General features: G+C 37.0%; 1 protein-coding gene across 4 annotated transcripts in view; it reads left to right on the forward strand.

Moving 5' to 3' along the window:
• Positions 1-21,404, forward strand: part of NEDD4 (NEDD4 E3 ubiquitin protein ligase) — a 51,739-nt gene that overhangs the window by 20,407 nt on the left and 9,928 nt on the right. For all 4 annotated transcript variants that reach the window (XM_021537405.3, XM_085588281.1, XM_021537404.4 and 1 more), the window contains 13 exons: positions 11,562-11,612; positions 12,425-12,486; positions 12,775-12,877; positions 13,552-13,721; positions 14,261-14,378; positions 14,515-14,682; positions 16,493-16,558; positions 17,146-17,265; positions 17,658-17,864; positions 18,998-19,075; positions 19,332-19,386; positions 19,476-19,534; positions 20,386-20,451. In XM_021537405.3, coding sequence (XP_021393080.3) covers positions 11,562-11,612; positions 12,425-12,486; positions 12,775-12,877; positions 13,552-13,721; positions 14,261-14,378; positions 14,515-14,682; positions 16,493-16,558; positions 17,146-17,265; positions 17,658-17,864; positions 18,998-19,075; positions 19,332-19,386; positions 19,476-19,534; positions 20,386-20,451 — 1,323 coding nt within the window. The remainder of the gene's footprint in view (positions 1-11,561; positions 11,613-12,424; positions 12,487-12,774; positions 12,878-13,551; positions 13,722-14,260; positions 14,379-14,514; positions 14,683-16,492; positions 16,559-17,145; positions 17,266-17,657; positions 17,865-18,997; positions 19,076-19,331; positions 19,387-19,475; positions 19,535-20,385; positions 20,452-21,404) is intronic.

The raw sequence follows: 21,404 nt of genomic DNA on the forward strand, positions 1-21,404 counted from the left end.
AACAAATGATGGTTACTAAAATTATTCTAAGAACTCATTCTCATTGATTTGACACTACTACCATATAACTAACATGCTTGTTTAAGCAAAGGGCTTTTTGCCAAAGACCTTATAATTATGACAATCCCTTTCTAAACTAGTAAGACGCTTACCTTGGAGGTGTTAGCTTGGGATTTTCAGTCTTTTGTTACCCTTAGAGCAGTTCTTGATGATTCTACACTTTGACTTCTTTACTGTGTTTTGGTTAGAGCTTAAAGAAAAATGCTCTTTCCTTCTTGGGAAATTGTGATTTATACTTAAGCTTCTTTATAAAACTCAGTGGAACACAGATAATAATTAATATATATATATATATAGTTTGGTGATTCTTCTTCCCAAATTCTCACTGTGAAGTAAAATCCACAATAAGCATAAACAGATGACATCCAGACTAATTAAAATGTGTCAGTTATTTTAGAAGTATATTGTGAAAAAAATGTTTAATCATGCACTTCAGTTATATTTCTCATCAATTTGCACTGCTTGTCTCTGTGTTTAATGGCAGCTGATATGAAAGATAGTCTGTATTTTAATCCAGATTTGGGATTAGACTGTTAGCTAACATTTCCAGCAAACCTCCTAGGACACTTTGTTTCAGTTCCCAAGAGCAGTGTTGACAGTGGATTGACACAAACATCAGGTACAGAAATTTTTCAGTCCTCAAATGGCTACTTCCAGTTTTTATGTAAAATGAGTAAATGGGTAAATATTCTATAAAACATGTTATCAAAAATGTAAAAGCTTCCTCCACCAGACCAAGCAAAAACCATAGTTGACTTCACAGCAGTTCAGTAATTCACTGGAATAAATTAGATAAATACCATTGCATTTGTTATTAGTCTTTGTGACCAATACAACTGATTCTATGGCAATCATTTAATTACATAGTCCAGTTAATTATCATGGTGTATTGTGACTCATTTAAAAATAAACAACTCCCAAAATATTTCTCTTGACTCCAGTTAGTCTGGCCTAGTATATTGATATGCTGAGTCTGGGTTCAAATTTAACAAGTTGATACTGGAGTAGCATTTAGTAATGTCAGCTATCTGTACAGGGCAGCCATGAAATCAAATCAGTGCTGTGGTTAGAGCCTCCAGAGGCTGAAGCAGCAAAAGGTCCATGCATTCTTTTCTTCTGTGCCTTGCTACCAGCCTTCAGCCACCTCGGATCACATTTCCTGCTTTCCATAATCAACAGCTTGTTAAAGGCTGGCTTAAAAAAAAATCAACACCATTTCTATGACAACTGGCTTTGGATTATTTTTAATTAAGTTACAAAATGGGCAATGGTGGTGGCCAGTGTGTGACTGCTGGTCTTTACTGGAAACTTATTGAATAGGTTCTCTAGTAGATACTGGAATTTCATTTATGTGAAGCAGGAGAAAGAAAGAAGCCCATGGTTACAGCATTGAAGGTTGTCCTCAACTGTGTATTTCTGCTTTAATGTGTTGGGTTTTTTCATTATTGTTTTGGGTTTGGTTGGGTTTTTTTTAGTGCATCTGTCTGCTTAGGGTAGAAGTAAATCTGCAACTAAAGCATTTTGACATCACAGGTGTGGACTGGGAGGGTAGGAGTGAGTAAGGGAACAGTTTACTTGTCATCATACATACATAAAGTCAAAGAGGTAGAGAGAAAGGCAGAAACAGTGACTATAGTTCCAGCTCTTGTAAAAATAAACAAACTTATAAAAAATTAAAAGTTCTGTTAACTTCTCCCACAAGTGTAGTATCATGTTGACATTCCTGTTGACAGTAAATATTCCTTCCCCATCAGTATCACTCTCTATTGGATAATGTGAATATTGTAAATGTATTTGCAAATCTACTTCAGCAGCTGTATTCCTTTAAAATAATTTTTTATACAATTGAGGGACTAAATTGTGTTATAGGCCTTACAAGTAATTTTGCTTGAGTTTTGTCTCTAGTTTTTGAAATGACATGTTTTGAAGGAAAGAAAATGCCAAACTTCAGAGATGGTGTAAAATAACCAAATTGTTTTTCTACTCTGATTCATATAAGGGAAACCTTTTAGTTGGAACTCTCAAGCTTTTTTCACCAAATCCTGGAACTTTTTCTGTCAGAATCTGAAGTATTGATGATTCTGAGATTGTAGAAAGTCTGTCTTTCTGCCCCTTTGCCAAAGAAGAAGCCATAATTGGTCTGTGCTGGTTTCAAGGTTGTTTATTCTGTTTATCTCTCACATGTTCTGCTGCCCTGCCCAGCTCTGTCCTGCAGGGCAGCGTGTGGGGCTCTGCCTTCAGTGGGATGTTACAAACATTAAATACCAGAAACTCCCTGGGCTGGATTTACAATAACGTGCCAATTCTGTCACCTACGTTGAACAGTGTGTCCCCAGCCTAAACCAATAGAAAAATGTCAACACTTCATGGAGGGCATGAAGAAGGAGAAAAAGGACAAGACACACCCAATTTCCTCCATCTTGTCCCCTTTGAACCCCTCATCTAGAATCCTAAAATTTTACTTTTGCACCCGTGCTACACTTAATTATTACTTGCATCAAAAACTCAGAGCTTGTAATTCATCCTGTAAGATTGAAAACTCTTTTCCATGGTCAGAGATCACAGACAGTGTCTCTGGGGGCTCTGTACAGGGGGGTTCCTGACTCCCTGCCAGGGTCCCAGACCTGCCAGGGCAGCCAGAGGGAAGCTCTGGATTCCCACATTTGTCCTCATAAAAGATGCTATTTGAATCTTGCTGTACTAAATTTAAATTTAGTAAAACAGTAATTTGAGGGACTGTGTGTGAGGATTTATCTCTTTAATAACTTCCCAACTGATCTGAACATGCTGAGGGGACCAGAACCTGTGTATGTAAGATTGTGATTCCCTTGATAAATGCTGTGCTGGATAGTCTGAGGTTGTCTTCTTGCTTGCATTCTCCTTAGGCATAGAGCTTCTGTCATAGCATAGCTCCCTCCCAGAAAGCAGTGATCCAGCCAGGGAGAAGCACGCAGAGAAGGGAAGGACAGCTGTGGCTCAGCTCCAGCTTTGCACATGGAGCAAAGGGCTGCATGTGTATCAGTGTCCCAAACCTGTGCAAGGAAGTGTGGAAAAGGAGCAGCAAAAGCAGAAGAAGATTATGGAGGCAATACAAAGCAAACCACAAATTGGTATCACTTCATGCTACTGTGCTATGGTAACCTCATAGTCTAATTTTCAGATTGTTCAGTATTGCGTATCTGGGAGGATCACATTACAGGACCATGTGGTGCATTGCTGTGTCATGGTCTGTCAGTTCAGTCAGGGAGAGTTGGCTTGAAAGGAAGGTGGTGTCTTTCTGAGGAATTGTGGGGGTGACTATGTTAGACTTCAATCACATAAGAGCACTTGTGTTGTGTCTCAGACAACAATTTTAGAAGCTGACATATACATCATACATTGAAGGGAACACGGTGGAAGCTGTTAATCACAATAATGAACAATTTATAATTAGTTGTAGGTAATTTCCTGCTTCTGTGCTTTAAGTGGCAATGACCTGTAGTGCTTTAGTAGTTGGTGTTAATTTTTTGTTTTTCATATTGCTTAAACACAGAGTTTAATTACACAGAGTTTAGTTACAGCATCTTCTCTACCTTTCTTCATTTTGATTAGCTTTTGATTAGCAGTCCTTCTTCAGGGGAAGAAAAAGATGGCACGCAAAGGATGGGATAGATCTTGCAGCCTGCTACATGGATGCATTTGGAAAGTGATGCAAAGGAAGTGATCAAATAACATTATTTGGTAGTAACTTGATCCCTGAAGTTTTTCAGGTTTTGCAGGTTGTATTTGGCAACTATGAGCCATATGTAACTTTCAGAATACCATCATACTGTGAGGAAGCAGATACTTGAATATACCAGTATATTAAAGCTCTAGCACTTCACAGTCCTCAGCAAACATTTCATGTACATATTAAGGAAAAACCTTATTTGATTGTGCTCTGTGGAGATTATGATTAGCCTAATTCTGTTTATAGTCTGGAGCTGACTGAATTTGGGCAGGTTTCTCATGCCAGAAAAAAATAGGGAAACTAAAACTGCAAAACCATGCAGAGCAGGCCTCCTGAAACAGCTTATGTAAATATGTAATTATCCAGCCTTCAGGGTGATTCATGTGCTTTTAGTCTTCCATGAGAGAGTGGGTAACGTTGATACTGTGGCTGCTTTAATGTTGCCACAAGCTATAGTTACTCTGTTTTTTAAAAAGTGGTATACCTACAAGAATGTGTTAAAGTAAAACTTGTTCACAGGGCAAGCTATAGACATTCTTTCTTTACTTCTCACTAGCCAAAGAACTTGCAGGCTTTCAGATATGAGCTCATGATCATTGCTTTAATTTCTTTTTTTTTATTTTTCCAAATAGGCAATTTGGAAATCAGTGTTGAAAAATGCTAAGTATTGCACACATGAAAAGCAGCTTGGTGATGGCCTCCTATACTGGTCAGGAAATGGTTTGTGTCATGGGGAAAGACTTGCTGAAAATGTCAGCTCAGATCTTGTTGACAGGCAAATAAAAGCTTAGGATTTATTAGGGAAGAAGTAAGATAAAAAACTTAAAACCACCATTATGGAATTGTACAAATCCACATAGGTGCATGGCAAGTATATTTCTGGTGGTCCTTTTTCAGGAAGCATGGACAACAGAACTAAAAAAAGAAGGATTGCAAGACTGGGGTGAGTTTTATGTGAGGAGTAACACTAAGCAGGCCAGAGGTTTTTCAGCTTTGGAAATAAAAAAAGGTGGTATAGAGGGAATTTATAAAACTATACTTTAGGAGAGGTGAATTTTTCCATTCGTACTTTTAAAAAAATATGTTCTTTTATGTGTTGCTGAGCAAATTGTCTCAAGATCTGCATATCAAAAGTAAAAAAAGATTTTAAGAAGTTAGGTAAGTTGAAGAAAGGGTATTTTCAATATGTGTTGTAATGTCAGGATCAAGAGGTCCATGACCACTTACTCATTGGAAACTGGGGGTTGTATCAAAGGAAGTACTGTTCTTAATTGCCACTATTATTATTATTCCTTAAGCATCTGCTCTCAGCCATTACACGGAAAGGATACAAGGGTAGGCAGAGTGTTAATCTGACCCCCAGGCTCTCTGGTGCCTGCTCAGCCCTTGCAGCCACAGAGGATCAAGTGGTAGAAATGCTCTCCCCTCACCCTTGGCAGAGTGCTCTTCTGTGTTCCAACACGTGTTTTCTCATCTTCCAGAAGTGGATGAATTTCATAGATTAAGCAAGTAAGCAAAACTGAGTGGCCTTTTCAGTCAAGTAATTTGCTTATGACTGACTTTCACCCTTGTCTGAAGGGGACTGCCCTGCATTTCTGTGAAGTGTCTCTGTTTCAAGTGTACTTTTTTCCTTATTCCCTGTGACAAACAGAACATGCTGATTCGGGAATGCGGCCAGCAAAATGTTTGTAGCTCATTGCACTGTTAATTTATGGGTTTATAATAATCTGTTTCAAGAGAGTGCATCATTCTGTTTTTCTGTCATGATAGTTTACAATAAAGTGAGAAGTCTACAAATAGCTGCAATTATTGTTTGAGACCTTGGGCTGCTTTCAGCTGTATCAACTGTAACATAAGCAAACAGAATTTAAGAAGGACATCAGCAAGTTCCTGGCTGAAATCACATACAGACTTGGAGTCATTGAAGTTAGGGTGTATTAAAATGCAAATGAGACACTTCAGCTACTCAGTAAGAGGAATGTGGTAAGAAACACAGAACTGGATTCTTTCAGACCTGGTTATTTCTCTGACAATCAGTGATTTTCCTAGCATAAGGGAGATGGCTTCTTCTGTAACATCAAAGTACAAGGGCTCTTTGAAGGAAAAGGAATTCCAGAATTTATTATGAACATTACTTATTTTTCAATAGAGTTTCTACATTAGCCAGTTATTCTACTAATTATTGTTTCTACTAAGTTTGTTTTGGGACAAATATTTAGCTTATTAATGAGAAATCTGAAGTGGTTAGCATCTGACAAATCATAGGCAAATAAAACTATGTTGGGAAGTGTAATATAACTTTGGTAGTGTCGTTGAGCTTGTCTGAAATACATTGTAATACTGTTTTGTTGGAAAAGTGATTGTGGTTGGATTATTTGTGTTGTGGTCACCTTTTGTCATTAGAGGTTGAGGCGTCCAAAGTCAGTTCATACAGACTGGTTTTGGACAGGTGGGATTTATAGCTTGAGCACAGCAGACCTCAAAACAAACCCAGCCACGGAGTTCTGCTCTAGCTGGGTCCTGTATCTCCCCTTACACCTGGCAGCAAGAGGTTTAGGCGTGGGGCTGGGGGAGGTCGATAGGTGGGGCTTGAGACTCCTGTTCAGCAGTGGCTGAGGACTGCAGCTGAGTGTGGGGAGCTGTGGTGTGGCTGGCAGGGGCCCTAGCTGTGTGCTGGTGCCCAGGCACAGGGCAGTCCTGGGTTAGCACTGATGCTGCATTTGCATCAACAGTAGACTTAGGAATGCTTTTGAAAACAGCTGGAATGACTTTGGAACAGGGTGAGGCCATACAGCCTGCTCCAACACTGCTTTAGGCTCGTTCTCTAAGAAGTGGCCAGATACCTGTAGAGCCCTGGCCAACTGATTTAATTTAAGGCTGAAAAGCAGCTTCTAGGTTTAGCCTGACTTTGTTTCTGTGTGATCCTGAACTGGATCAAGTGAACTTCATAGGAGTGAGACCATGATGCAGACACGGTCCAGTTTTCTGGAAAAAGCTGGAGTATGTCTGCATCATGCTCCAGTTTTGGGGAAGCATAATTTGGGAAAAAGTAGTGTGTCTTATTTTTAATTCTATTTCTTCCCTCTTGCTCTGAAAAGCAAAAAGTTGATTGACTATTAAGTCCTTCAGCTGAATGTGTTAATTAGCCATTGTAGTAAACATCTGCAATATCTAGTTTATCAGTTGTTACTTCTGGGAGCAAATTACACCTGCAGTTTTGCCATTTCATAGAGTTTTACATTTCTGTTTTAAGCTTTATAGTGATAAGTGGTTCTCCATTTAACACTGTAAAGGTGAAAGTGTGCCTGGAATTGTTACTACAAGAGTTTGTTTTTCACACTTTCTTTGAAGTATTAAGATATGGCAAAAAAAGCTTTCACAAACAGATGAAAGCATTTTATGTTTTTATACTGTTATGAAGCTAACTGACTTGATGTCAGGAATGACTTGTTGAAATAGTACCTAATTAAATATTTGATACTGTTTTCTAAAGTTTTTGTGGTGAATATTGGCAGATTTAACACCGGAGGACGAGTCTGGATTGGTTTTGACTTTTCATGAAATGTAATATACCTGCTTGTTATAGGGTAGCTCATTTGGCACATGCATACATCAAAGCAAAGGGACTCCAAGTCCTGATGAATAAAATCAATGCATTAATAACTTAGTGTTCTCTGTTTATTGTTCTGAAGTATGCTTTGGTTATATTAGACAGCTTGCCTTCCTGTGAACTGTGTAAAAAAAAACCAAAAGCTATCTTAAATTGCATTGTTAATAAACTTTTAAGGACAAGTTCTTGCAGCAGCACACATTGAGTACACTAATATATGAATGTTGTTGTAAAAGTGCTGTAAACTCAATATGAACATCTAAGGAAGTGGTAAGATTTTGGTGCTATATAAAATGTGTAAGCTATAAATGGAGAAACAGATGTTACTTTTACTCTGGTCTTCAGATAAGCAGTTGTCTGAAGATATCTTTGGAAGTGAGAGAGAATTAGTGAAAATGACCTCAGTGTCATTTCTAAATGCTCTCTGTTAAGCAGATGGTAAAACTGCTGAGGCATGTTGTGCTGACACCTTGCTGTTGAAACAGTCAGCAGGGCTGAAGGTGCTGCAGAAACACGTGTTGTGTAATAACCCTTGGCCTAACAGTATGTATTCTCCCTTTTGAAAATGCTGATAGGGTCTTATATCTCTGTGTCATAGATAGCAATACAAATGCCTACGTGTCATTAAAAAAAATTCTCCTCACAATCCACAGATCCTCCTTAAAAATACTGGAGACTGGGACTGTAATGAATTCCATGCAACCAAGTATTTATTGCATTGCAAGATAGAGAAAATATTACTTGTGGAATCTGTGAATTTGGTACAATCTTAATGTCATAATTGAATCTTGTTTTTTCAAAACTAACTTTTTCATGATGAATAGCATATGCTGGCAGTATTTTATGGAAGAAAAAAATGCTCACTTTTTTCAATTTAGAGTTTAAGAGAACCAAATAATACAATCAGCGCAGTATGAAAAGAAAAATACTTGAATTTGCTAGTGTAGCTCAGGAAAGTTTGTTTTCATCCTCATCAAGCTTGTAACTAATGTTGATGTTTGGGTGTTTAAGCAAGAAGAATGTTGGTTTTATAAGGCATCTATTGAGCTCATGTTTTCTTAAGCAGCGATAATCCAGATCACTGTTTGTTTTTTCAATTTGAATTGATACTTATGTTCCCTTCAATAAGAGCTGTATACTTTCTTGCTTTGCCATACAGCTGTGGATTTCTGTGCAAAGACCAACCTTTGCACAACTAGCTGCCTGTTTATTCAGAAAAAGACTGGGAATATGCTTGGATTCTAATTAATGCATTAATACCACCAAACATTTGTCACAAAAATCGGTAGAGAAATTTCTTGTTATTTCAGCACCCTGGTCTTATACAAGAACTAATTCAAAAGGCTGTGTGGTGAATCCAGCAATTAAGAAAGGCATTAAATTCAGTGACCCATTTTCAAACCTGATAAATTTTGGGATACGCTCTTAGCACTGCAGTTAATTGCAGAACTCAGATAAGCGTGTCAGTTTAAAATCTACTTCTAGATTTCTGCAATTCTGATGGGAATTGCAGAAAAAAAAGTCCAAAATCTAAAACTTAGTAAGCATATATTCATAAAATAGATGAAAATGCGTTTTGAACAGAATTACTGTTTTTTGGTGCTTTTCTTTGAATGCTTTGGCACTGCACTGGAGCTCTTCAAATGAGTTGTGTACAGCAGCTGTCTGTCCTCACCTGTTTTTAATAACTTTCTATAGACTAAACCAGTGAATCAGTAAAATACAAGGCCTCTCTGTTAGTGCAGTATATCATTAATTGAGGTTTATGCCAAGCAGAATGTTTGAGTTCTCTGGCTGTTAAGAAATTAGAAGCTGACAAGAACAACTGACCCACTTGTGTGTATTGCCTGCTCAGATGAAGCAGAGATCCAAACAGTTTCAGCTCTGCTGGCATTTAGTTGTTCTGTGTGCGAAGCTGCTTTGGCACCTCTTGGCAGGCAGTTATTCAGCTTGTCATGGGGGAGCACATTGCTGGAGATCATTCCTGCTATCTGATTTATGTGGTAGTTGTTTGGAGGTCAACAAAAATCTCCACTCAGGGTTGTGCTTTCTGGCTGGAGGAGAAAGTACTGTTAAAGACTTGGTTATTGAGGCTAACTGTGCTAAAAATAGGAGGAGAGACAGCAGAATAATAAAGTGAATAACAGGAGCCCATACTTAAATTATGCTGGTAACAAACACAATGTTCTGAGGGTTTCTAAAATAGAGCAAACTTTTGTCCCACATTCCAATAATTTATTTGGAAGGCATGTTCCACTTGAAGATTGCCAAGAACTTTACAAATACTAAGCCTTTTAACATGCCTAAGGTATGTGCCATGCCATTAAAAAAAAAAAAAAAAGCCTCATAGGCAAAAATGATATATATTTTTTTCCTTAATCCTGTGGTCCATAATAACACAGAAAGTTTTCCTTCTGTAGTTCAGGGAAGCCTCCACAGGTATGAAACCTGTTGTAGCTTTCTATCTCAAATGAGTTTGTGGATTAAAACTGGATGTTTTGTATGTATCTTCATTTTTGTTCCCTTCAGATCAGAACATTGCATCCATGCTGCAAACTGAATTTGAAGTGATGTGTCTCCAAATTTCTGGTTTTTACCACCCATGACAATCTAGTTGTGCTTTTTGAAGGTGTAAAAATTAGAGACCCATGTGAGACACTGATTCTCCAAATACATGTATGATTTAAACACTAAATGGTTGAACTTAGGACAACAGAGCTAAGGCAAAAATAATTACTAAGCCAAAAAGAACTGCTTCAAGAAATACCTATACTTTAATATCAGAGGGACCAAAAAATGGATAGGATTGGGCTGGAGTTTTAAGGCTGTAAAACATTTGAATTGAAAATGGAAGTAAGTTTTCCAGAAGAAAATTGGAACACATGGTTTTGCCTTGAGGTGAAGGAAGTAGATTTTAGCAAGCTGAAGAGCCTTGTGGTGAAAAGTTTTATGGGTAAACATTAAAATTCTGGGGTGATTAGTTTGAATAAATGCAACAACAGATTTAGAAAGAATAGGCACCAATTTTTTTGTTAGCTAGAAAAATCAGGAAGCCTAGAATTTCAGAGGTTGCATGAGCCACAGAGTTGAAGATTTTTACAGCTTCTTATTCAGTTTGTGCAAAGAAGTGTGGTCTTGTTTTAGTGGGGGGGGTGTGGGGGGTGGTTCAAGCTTAAGCTTATAAATACCTCAAAAAAATTCCATGCTGGCCTGAGTTTATTCCACAGGCACTGATAGGTCTTCATGTTAAATGACCCTTATAATACATTTGCTTTTGTGGAGGTTCACAAAGGTTTCCAAATCATTAATTAATTGAAGCAATGTAGCACATGTTCCAGTAATTCAGCAAGTAGTCAAGTACTGCTGTTGGTGATTATTGGTGAATACTGAAATTACCTGTGTAGATTACTTAAATTATAATTTCTCTGGCAAACAAAAATCCATGATGAAAATTCAGGTGTGCAGCCATACTTGAATTGCTGTGTTTTGTCAGTCCCTGTCCTGGTGTGGCAGTTGCTGAGTTCATAGTCTGGTCCCAGCTGGACAGTCCAGACATCCAGGTCAGGTAAAATCTTTTGTATGGTCATTGATAAAATTAAACCCTGCAATGTGTGTAGACAGAAGGTAGTTTTTCATAGTTCTAACAGATTTTCATGCCAAGCTTGGGATCACTGGAATTGCTGGAACTTCCAGAGCACTTACCACAGATTATACTTACTTTTGCTTCTTGTTAGCTTTGACAGTAGTTGGATGATTTGGAAAAGAAAAAAATGTTTATACATGTCTGTTTTAAACAGCTGCCTCAGTTTATGGAAAATGTTGGGTGCTCCTAGGAGGAGGGTCCTTTAGGACAGTGTTTCTACTGGAGATACTGACAGTCTCAGTCCTGATGCTGAGCAGCTCTCCTGTTTTGTTAACATTAGCCTATATAATTTAGTAAACAGCCTAAATCTCCACCTCCAGCTCCCTCAATTTTTGTTTTGAGGAAGGCAGAACTGTCCAAGGCTGTCCATGTTGGGTCAATGAGAACTTGCTCTGTACAGAACAAGTTACTGCCTATAATTCAAAAGTGCCTTCAGGTTCTAAGAAAGCATTAGTGTGCTGTCAGGGTGCGGGAGACAATGTTTTTAAAACACTTTGCAGCTTTCAACTTTCTGTGGTGTTTGTTTTTGTTTTCTGTAGACTCGAGATGATTTTCTTGGACAAGTGGATATTCCTCTTTATCAGTTACCGGTTTGTATTTTTTGTTTATTTTTAAGACTACAAAAGGGAAAAAAATATTTCTATATGCACTCTGTTAGTCATCTAAGGAAGTTAACAATACTGGTAATAAAGTGATTAAATTCTCCTGCTCTGTGGGCTCTTTGTTTTATTTTGTAGATCTATTTGAGATTTTCAGTGCTGATATTTATAAAACAGTGTAGGTTAAAACAGTGTAGGTTACCTTGTTTTTCAATACTGGAGTGCTTTTCCATAGTTTTACAGTCTCAAGAAGATATTGTAATTATTTATCATGTCTTTAAATATTTCCTTAAAGTCTGTAAATTTATTTTTACTGTTCTTTATTCACATAAATAGATACAAAAAAGAGGGTAAGTTGGAAATAGAGCTACTGTGGCTTTGGTCAATTTTTTCCGTTTCTTGTAATCCTTTTGCAAGACAGATAATCAGTTGTGAAGAAATATTAAGAACATCAAAATAAATAAGCTTTTTCATTTTCTTCTGAAGTCTCAAAACATTAGCAGATAATAACAGATTTATCAGAAACTTTCTTAAAAACAGGGTATCAACCATGGCAAACCCTTTCCAAGAGCAAGTGTTTCGTTCTGTAATGTGCATGGGCACTGAAAGGTAGTTGTTGTTTTCTTGAAACAGAGTATTGGTCTGACTGCTAAGATTAAAGCTGGTATTGCTGTTACTGTACCTGAACCTGTAATTTAAGTTTTAAAATGTTATAAGGCCTTTAAAGAAATCAACTTTAAATTTCTGATAGTTTTCTTTGATTTCAAATGATTGTTAAAGATTTTTCTTGAAAAAAATTCCAGACAGAAAATCCAAGTATGGAGAGACCATATACATTTAAGGATTTTGTTCTTCATCCAAGAAGGTAAATACTACATGGAAATTCTGATTTTTATATCTAAACAATGCTCTTATGTAATTAGTTGTAACTACATATGTATTTTCTAAGTTTTTCTGTTTCCATCAAAGAAATTTGAGTAGCTATTTCTAAGATACTGATGTTCTACTAAAAGTCAGCATTATTTCAAATACTTAATGTATTCAGAAGTCTGAAGCCTCAGTGGTATTATAGAACTTAATTAATGTACACTATAATTTCAGCTATTTTGTTTTACAAGTGCACAATAAGATAGTTTTATTTTCTCTTCTGCAGCCATAAATCAAGAGTTAAAGGCCACCTCAGATTAAAAATGACTTACTTACCTAAAAACAATGGGTCTGAAGAAGAAACCACAGAACAGGCTGAAGAATTAGAGGTGGGGAAAAATGTGTTTATTGCTGAAAAATGTATATTAGTAATCACTAAGCTATAAATAGTGTTTTAGAAACAAACCAGTCAAAAGTGATTGCTTGTATTTCATGCATACAATTTAAAGTGGTTAAGTCTCTGTTGTAGGTACTGTTTAATGTTGTTTGACCCCAGACAGACACTAACATCTCTGTGGTTTTAGAATTTCAACTCTATCTAGCCCATAGGGACATTTTGATCTTGCCTACCATATATGTGTGATCTTTTTAAGCACATTCAATGTAGATTAATTGATTTCTTTTCCAGACTTAATTCTATTCCAAAGCATTACCACCTTTGCTGTTATTAAACTTTGTTACAGAAGGGTGTGTTCATCTGCCTCATATACTCTCAGCATATGTATGAAATGACAATATTTAAGCTTTTAATGTATTCTGTGAATGCTGTTTATTTTCCTGGAATTAACAACTTCTGGTACTAATATATTTAAGGATCCTGAGTTAAAAATAATATTTCTGCCTGCATAATATGCCCTGTCTTTTTTTAGGAATAAGCACACTAAAATCAGAGTCAAATTTACTGGCTTAAGATGAACTACACCTTAAAAGGGGGAGTGACTTGAAAAATTAAGATGTTTTTCAACTTTGGTAGTATTAAAGATAGTTATATTATGTCTTTCAGCCTGGGTGGATTATATTGGACCAACCAGAAGCTGCTAGCCAGCCACAACAGCAGCATCAGGAATCTCCTCCACTGCCTTCAGGCTGGGAAGAAAGACAAGACATCCTCGGCAGGACCTACTATGTCAATCATGAATTCAGAAGAACACAGTGGAAAAGACCAACTGCACAGTAAGTCTTCTAGCCTGCAAATTCAAGTCTTATATTAGCTAGTGTAATTCACCCTAGTTACATTGAAAGCAAGGAGAAATAAAAAGTGAACAGCTTCAAAATTAGTAGAGGGCTGTCCCTCACTTAGAAGCCCTCATGCAGTGGTCAGTGGCTAGTGATCATTTTGAATGTACTGTGCTCTGGAAGTGTGTGTTCAAACAGAAACTGGTTGCAGTTGAAGAGATAACTACAGGAATGGAAACTAAATTTTTTGGTTTTCAGCCTGTTTTTTTCCTCCCATCAAGAACTTTGTTAAATTGTTTACCTTATATTTTTTTTTGTTACCCCACCCCAGAATGCTGCCTGGTTCTTCAGCTTACACTTCACATTGACATGAATTTATTAGTCTTAAACAGTTTACATTCATTTATGTAGTCCAGACTGTTTCTTTTTCTTCTGCCAAAATGACTGTGATGTATGTTTTTGCTGTTAGCCTGGCTTACTGTTGAAAGATAAACTCTGGCTGCTGTTTGCTGACTTCTCCCACCCTGCCCCACCAGGGACAGTGTGGCTGTGGCAGATCTTGGCAGTGTGCAGCTGGAGGCCCAGCACGTGTTCACTCACCGGCGACAGATATCCGAGGATACAGAGAACACAGACAACAGAGATTCCCCTGAGGTAAAACTATACATCTCAAAATATTTCTGAAATGCAAGTGATTTTTTTAATCTAGCATACTCAAAAAGCTTGTCTTAAACAATTGGAACCTGGAACTACTTTTTAAAAATTTTTTCCCTTTGTTTTCCTTTTAAAGAGCTGGGAAATTATAACTGAAGATGAGGCAACAATGTACAGCAGTCAGAATGCTCAAATGCCTCTCTCGCAGAGTAGCTGTGATATACAGAGTCATCTTGCAGAAGAATTGAATAACAGACTTACTACCTCTGGAAGTCCAGCTACTGGCCAGTCAACAGCCAACACTGTAAATTAATTTTCTACTTGTTCTGATTGAATGATATTCATAAATACATTATATAGGAATTATATTTTAATTATATTTTTAATTTTTAGTATTTTAATAAATTTATTTTTAATTTTTAGTAATTATATTTTTAATTTCACCTCAAATACACACACTTTAAGAATAGTTTTTTACTGTAGAATCTCATCTAAGCAAGCATTTTCTTCCTCCCTGCTTTGCTTATATGGATTTCTGCCTGAGGTTAAAAGAGATTTGTGTGAGCTATTTTTCAGTCTATAAATCTGCCTCTTAGTCTAGAATAGTAGAGTGCTGAAAACTACGAGTGAAAAAAATCTATCTGTATCTTGAAAGCTTATTTCTAAGCAAGTTGTGCTATGGGAGTTACTTGTCCAATTACAAAAAGTTCTAAGATTGACCATGTTTCATTCTGGATAGTGGGATAAGGTTTTATGATTGGGTTGTGTAAACCTGCTGCTTCCTTAGCAGTAAAATGGGGAGCTTGCTATAGAGTTCCACTGCCCTTGTGCCAGCTGTGGAACTTACCGGATCTCTGCATGAGGCTGTTCAGCTTGCTAACCCAGCAGAAAACTACTCTCCCCAGCTCTGCTTTTTTTGCAGTTTGAGCAACTGAAACAGCATGCTAGGTTGTCTAACAAATGCTACAGTAGCAGAGGGAAAACAGCCGGAACATGTAGCCAGGGTGAAACTCGACTTTTTGGTGGTGTGGTAGCAAGCAATTAAATAAGCTCAGCTGTCCTGTGAAACCTGAGCTCCACAAACAGCCTTGTAACTTGATATGTGAGTGAGAAATCCACTGTCCATTGAGGAAAGCCTTTAGAGGTGACCCAGGCCATGTAGTCTGTTAGATTTTGATATTGAAATAATCATTAGTTTGTGTGATGTTAAGAATGCCCTTCCAAACGTAAATTTGGAATTGACAATGTTTATCTGAGTTTGTACAAATGTATCACTGGTGTTGCTGGAAACAGTCAAGTGAGAGTAACAAGACTTCACTTGATCTCTGCTGTTCAGCATTCAGCGGATAGCAAAGAAACTGTTATTTCAGCTTGCTTGGGTGGCCTGAGCAAAGAAAGAAGCAGATGTTCAAATTATTTTCAGTCAGCTAGAATGGCTGTCTTGGCTTTTTTCACCTGCATTACACCTCACCCCACCACCAAAAAAACTTTAGAAGTTAATAATGCTTTTCCTTTGAAGTACTTCAGTAGTATGTGGATAGGGGAAAATCCTTCAAATAGTTTTGGAAATTCTGGAGCAAAATTAAATACAGGTGCCTAATTAAATAGCAAGTGAGATCTAAATGTGACTGTAGGTAGGAAGGTGGTCACTTAGGCAAAGTCCAGGGATTTAAAAGCTCTTCTCAAATTGGTTATCTCAGATTCTCATACCTTTTCATTATTGACCTAATTTACTCTCTGGAAAGTTGTGCTAGCTCTGCTCTGTTGCAGACTTTACTGACAACACAAAAAGTTTTGTACTGTAAACTCAATTGTACTGTAACTATTTGTAATTAATGTTTTACATGCCAAAACATCTATTGCTAGAGTATTTTAAAATTTCACAAGCCTCTATCATTCTAAGATTATAATAGACTCTGTGAATTTGATGTTTCTAGCTGTTAAAACAAGAATTTAAAAAATATGATATTAAATCATGTTTCAAAAGAAATACAATAATTTGGTCAGGATGGGAACTGTAATAGCTTGAAGTATGATAACCATAGTTGGCTGTTTGCTGCCATCCTTAAAGCTGCAATAATAGCTAATGTGTCATTCCTCTCCACTCCTTCAAGAACCATTCCAGCAGAAGAGGTAGTCTGCAGACATACAGACTTGAAGAGCAGCCTGCACATCCAGTGGTAAGTCATTTTTCAAAAAACATAGGCTTTTAGCTGTGTTAGCTGCTGACATTTCAAATGAGACTTGGCCTTCCTTGCCCGGCAGCTGTCCTGACAAAATGGCAATTATGGGTCTAACTGAGCTTTAAAGTTTTCACGTTTCAACTTTGTTTAGCATTATCTTGATGCATAACCTGCAGAAGGAAGTAGTCTTGCGCTGATGATATGAGTTCCGTTTTTCAAATGGTTTGCCTTATAATTGTTTACTTCTGATTAAAAGCTATACCACATTCCACTATGCTTTTATGGTGACACTTCAAACTCTGATCTCATAGCCAGAAGTACTAGGCTGGATCAACCTAAAGGAGGTATATAAATAAATCTTTTAATGCGAGGAGTTTGAATTTTGTATAAACAAATAAATAAAAATCTGTTACTTCATACTATTCAAAAATTACTTAAATACTTCTTATCTATTTTATCCAGCTAATAAAAGTAATGAACCTTCTAGAATATAGTTTTGTTGTTTTAAATTGAAAGGAAAACCTTTTTACAGTAAGTTTCATAGTTTCCTTAATTGTTTTTTGTCTGTTACCACTAATATTTAGTTACTGCCTACTTCATCTGGATTACCCCCAGGCTGGGAAGAACGACAGGATGAAAAAGGAAGGTCGTATTATATAGATCACAATTCTAGAACCACTACCTGGATAAAACCAGTTGTACAGGTACTGCCTGTCTTCAATTTACTGATGTTTGTATTTACTGAACTTTTAAAACATGTTGTATGGTAGAAGTGGAGAGACAGCTTTGAAACAGAACATGCGAAAGGCATAAACTGTGAAGTATCACATAAAATATCTGAGAGATTGCACAGACAGTTAGCAACAGTGATGTTTATAGCAAGTCACTCTCCCTTCTGGAGAGTGGTAGCTGACTTTAGGAGGTTAGGCTTCTGTAAACCTTCAGCACAATCAGTAACTTTTAGTCAGTGTGGTTGATGTCATGAAATCTGTCTGGGACTTGCTTTATGAAACTGTCAAAAATATAGGTTAATGGAAAAAAAGATTGCTTTACAGGGCTTTGATTTGATGGGATGTTTTTTGGTCATTTACTGTAGATTGCTGCAGAAACAAGTCAGGTGTCAGCTGCACAAAGTATTCCTATAGGAAGACAGCCACAAGCGACATCAAGTGATTCATCACAACAGTCTTCTCAGCAGCAGCCTGAAATGGAGCAAGGATTTCTCCCTAAAGGCTGGGAAGTGCGACATGCACCCAATGGGAGACCATTCTTTATTGACCACAATACCAAAACTACAACATGGGTAATGGAAAACTCTTCTCATGAACTGAAATTGTAGTTCCTCTTGAGTCAAAACTTTGCTGCTTTCAGCAAACTTCTGTGTGTTTCTTTAGTGACAAGATTGCTGTGTCTGTTCAGGAGCATGGTTAGATCATGGTTCTAATTAAGCCAAGATGGGGCATTCAGTCCCTGTACAGACCATGGAGATGGATTCCATGATTCTTGTGGGTCCCTTCCAACCCAGAATATTCTGTGTGAGTCTGAGTGATATGTAATAAAAATACCAAGTTAATTATAACTTGCTAAGTTATAATTATAACCTGTCATGGGTAGAAGATTATCACTTTTGCTAATTATATTGGTACTTGAAGGTTTAGGAAGTTTTTTCCTCTTTAGAAGGAGGAAAAGAGGAATCTGCTTCTCAGATGTAAGCCCTCCTAAATGACATGGCAGAACTTGGTAGTTTGTAGGAGCTGTTCACAGAAATGAGTTATTTAAACATACCTTCAACAGGAAATCCATTACCTTGACTTTATCACAAGGCACAACACAAATTTCTGTGAATGCTTAGAAAAGCCGACCAGGTGCAAGTACCATATGGATGAGGGAGCTGTACAGCTGCAGTTCCACAGAGGGGCACTGCACTCCACTTGGCAGTGCTATTAGATGGGCTTAAGCATCTCTAGAGTAAGTCAGTGTTACTGTCAGTTGAAAGGGAAAGAGAAATGCATTAAATTCATTCAAAATGAGTATTCTTTTCTCCAGGTTGATGAAAAGAACTCATTTAACACAACGACCTTCATCCTAGATCCCACAAAAATCCCCAACCTATCAACCAAAAAAACAAGCAACCCCACCAAACCCAAAAAGTATGTGTCAGAAATCATGTGGAAGGAGTGATTTGACTCAATTACACAAAAATTGAGTTGAATGAGGGATTTATATTTATATGTAAATAAAATAAAGTGAGAGGTTATTAGAAGATCATTGTAAATTACTGGAGGACTGAGAATCCACAAGGATTCCTCTGGCTGCAGAATATGCAACCATTACCTAACTGTTACTAGGTATATTCTTGACAAAATAATAAAGACAAAAAAATTACAAACAAAACAGCAAAGGGATTTTAATATGCTGCTTGTTTTCTTTTCAAAGGAAGATCCAAGACTGAAAATTTCTGCTCATCCGAGGAGAAAGACTTCCCTAGATCCAGTTGACCTGGGTCCATTACCAGTAAGTAAACCATTCTGTACTTGTTTTGCAGATGAAAGAATTTAACTATTTAAATTAACATTATTGAAATTTGCACATGAGAAAATGCAGCCTCCTTTTTTCCTACAAAAAATACTGTTTTGAATTTCAGTGCTGACAGTAGTTGGGGGAGGAATGCCCATAACTGCAGATCATGTTGAGTTCTATGCACACTATATGATCAGAAATTTATAATAAAAATCTAATAAAAATGTGTAATGAAATTGTCTTTTTACAGCCAGGGTGGGAAGAGAGAACTCACACTGATGGAAGAATATTCTTCATAAACCACAGTATGTACAATGTAGCATTCTTCCCTACTCATCACTTTATTTGTGAACATTATTTGAATTAATGGAACTAATTTAAAATTTTCTCACAGATACAAAGAGAACACAATGGGAGGATCCTCGACTGCAGAATGTGGCAATAACTGGACCAGTAAGCTTTCCTAATGTAGATCTTCATGTTTTTCAGAAATACTGTTGATAGATAAACTTGTCATTTATCAGTTAGTCGGTCTAGAAAGTGAAACTTTCAGGGTGTCTGAACAAAGCATTTTTGTTTATTTTTAAAAACTGTTTAGAATGCTCTCTGGGGAAATGGTCTTTAAATGCCAGAAAGAAAAAGCAGTTTCCATGGTAGTAAGAAAGTTTTCTTACAGACGGGGGGGGGGGGGGGGAGGGCTTTGTAGTGTGTAAGGAAGTTTTATTTATTTCTTCTCCACACTAGCTCAGTTCATTAAGTAAATTAGAGAAAAAAGAAAAACAAAAAAAAAGGGCTTTAAGAGGAATTAAATTGATTTTCAACTGAAAAATAATTATCCAGCCTCAATACTTAATTTGAAGTGTGAAGTTACCAGAACTAATTGCAAAGATGGTTTGCATTATAATTATAGATGGGTTTTAGTGTTCAGCTGATATCTGTGTTTATTAATAGCCTGCATATGTAAACAACCTTCCCTGTCCATGGAAAACAGAGGTGTTTGTAGCCAGGTCTCTCATGATCCAGCAGGGAAATGGATGCGTTATGGACGTCACCAAAGGCATTTTGGTCACTTTGATTGGGGCCACTCAGGGATCTCAGGCAGTTACATCAGCTGGTGGGGAAGAACTGCATAAGTTCTGTGGTTCTGTTCTGAATACAGAAGTGCTTTTCATTCCTTGCATTTATAAATTGGAAATTTCCCCTGGCACTCAGTAAAACATGTATTCCTGTTATCTCAGAATTTAAATGGGTTGTCTGTTTTTCACAAGACACATGAGACTTTTTTTTTCTTTCTCCCCCCAAAGGCTGTGCCTTACTCCAGGGACTATAAGCGGAAATATGAATTTTTCAGAAAGAAATTGAAGAAACAGGTGAGTAATCAGTAGGAATCCAGCAGAAGGTTATGAAGTTTAGGCCCCTCTACAAGGAAAACAAATTTAAAAGGAAGGTAAATTTACTGTCTGATCACAAATATATTTGTGAAGCACCAACTTCATAACAATTAGCATTTGCTTTAACAGCAGGGTTTGTGACTTTATGCACTAATAAAGACTGTAAGCAATCTAATTTAAAAAGCAGACATTCTCAAAGGTTAAAATGTGATGAACCTGAAAGTAAGACTGGCAACAGAAAAGTTTGGAAATCACTCATCAAGCATAGAATAGTTTTTGAAAGTCAGAATGTGGAAAGTTCTCAGAATAGATTTTAGTCTTTCTATGTAGAAATCTCTACTGTCATAATCAGGCTGGATGACTGCAATAAATTGCAGTCAGCCTTAAAATCTGAAGTTTATGGATCTTGTTTCCAAACTCTAGTTTGAAGTGGCAGTGCCAGGTATATTTATAACATGTAGCATAAAAGACTGTAAATAGCATCTGGACAGCCAGATAACAATGAGTCTGCACAAGTTCAATCAAATTTTACATCCTTGGGAGATATTTTACATATGTAATAGCCTTTGAGTTTAGATCCATGCTTGACCTTCTGCCTGTAAATTATATATAATTATATATGCACCTTGTTTTTTGTGTTCCTAGTAAAGCAAGATTGACATTCATTCAAACGTTAGTATCTGAATCTGAGATAGAGAGTTCAGCCACACGATACAATTGCGGTAGTTTGAGAATTAACTATATCTGTATTTTGTCTTAAGTAAGAGAATGGGACACCTAGGCTTATAGGATATTGAACTAGAAGGTGAAATAAGTCAGGTAAAATGGTTCCAGATAATTCTATGTGTCAACTGTGAGCTGTTTTTAATCAAGTGTGTAATATGATAAATGTTCAGTGTCAGAGGAGACTCCATGCCTTGCTGCATGCAGAG

The sequence above is a fragment of the Lonchura striata genome, chromosome 10 (genome assembly GCF_050655825.1).
Source record: "Lonchura striata isolate lonStrDom1 chromosome 10, ASM5065582v1, whole genome shotgun sequence".
NCBI lineage: Eukaryota > Metazoa > Chordata > Aves > Passeriformes > Estrildidae > Lonchura > Lonchura striata.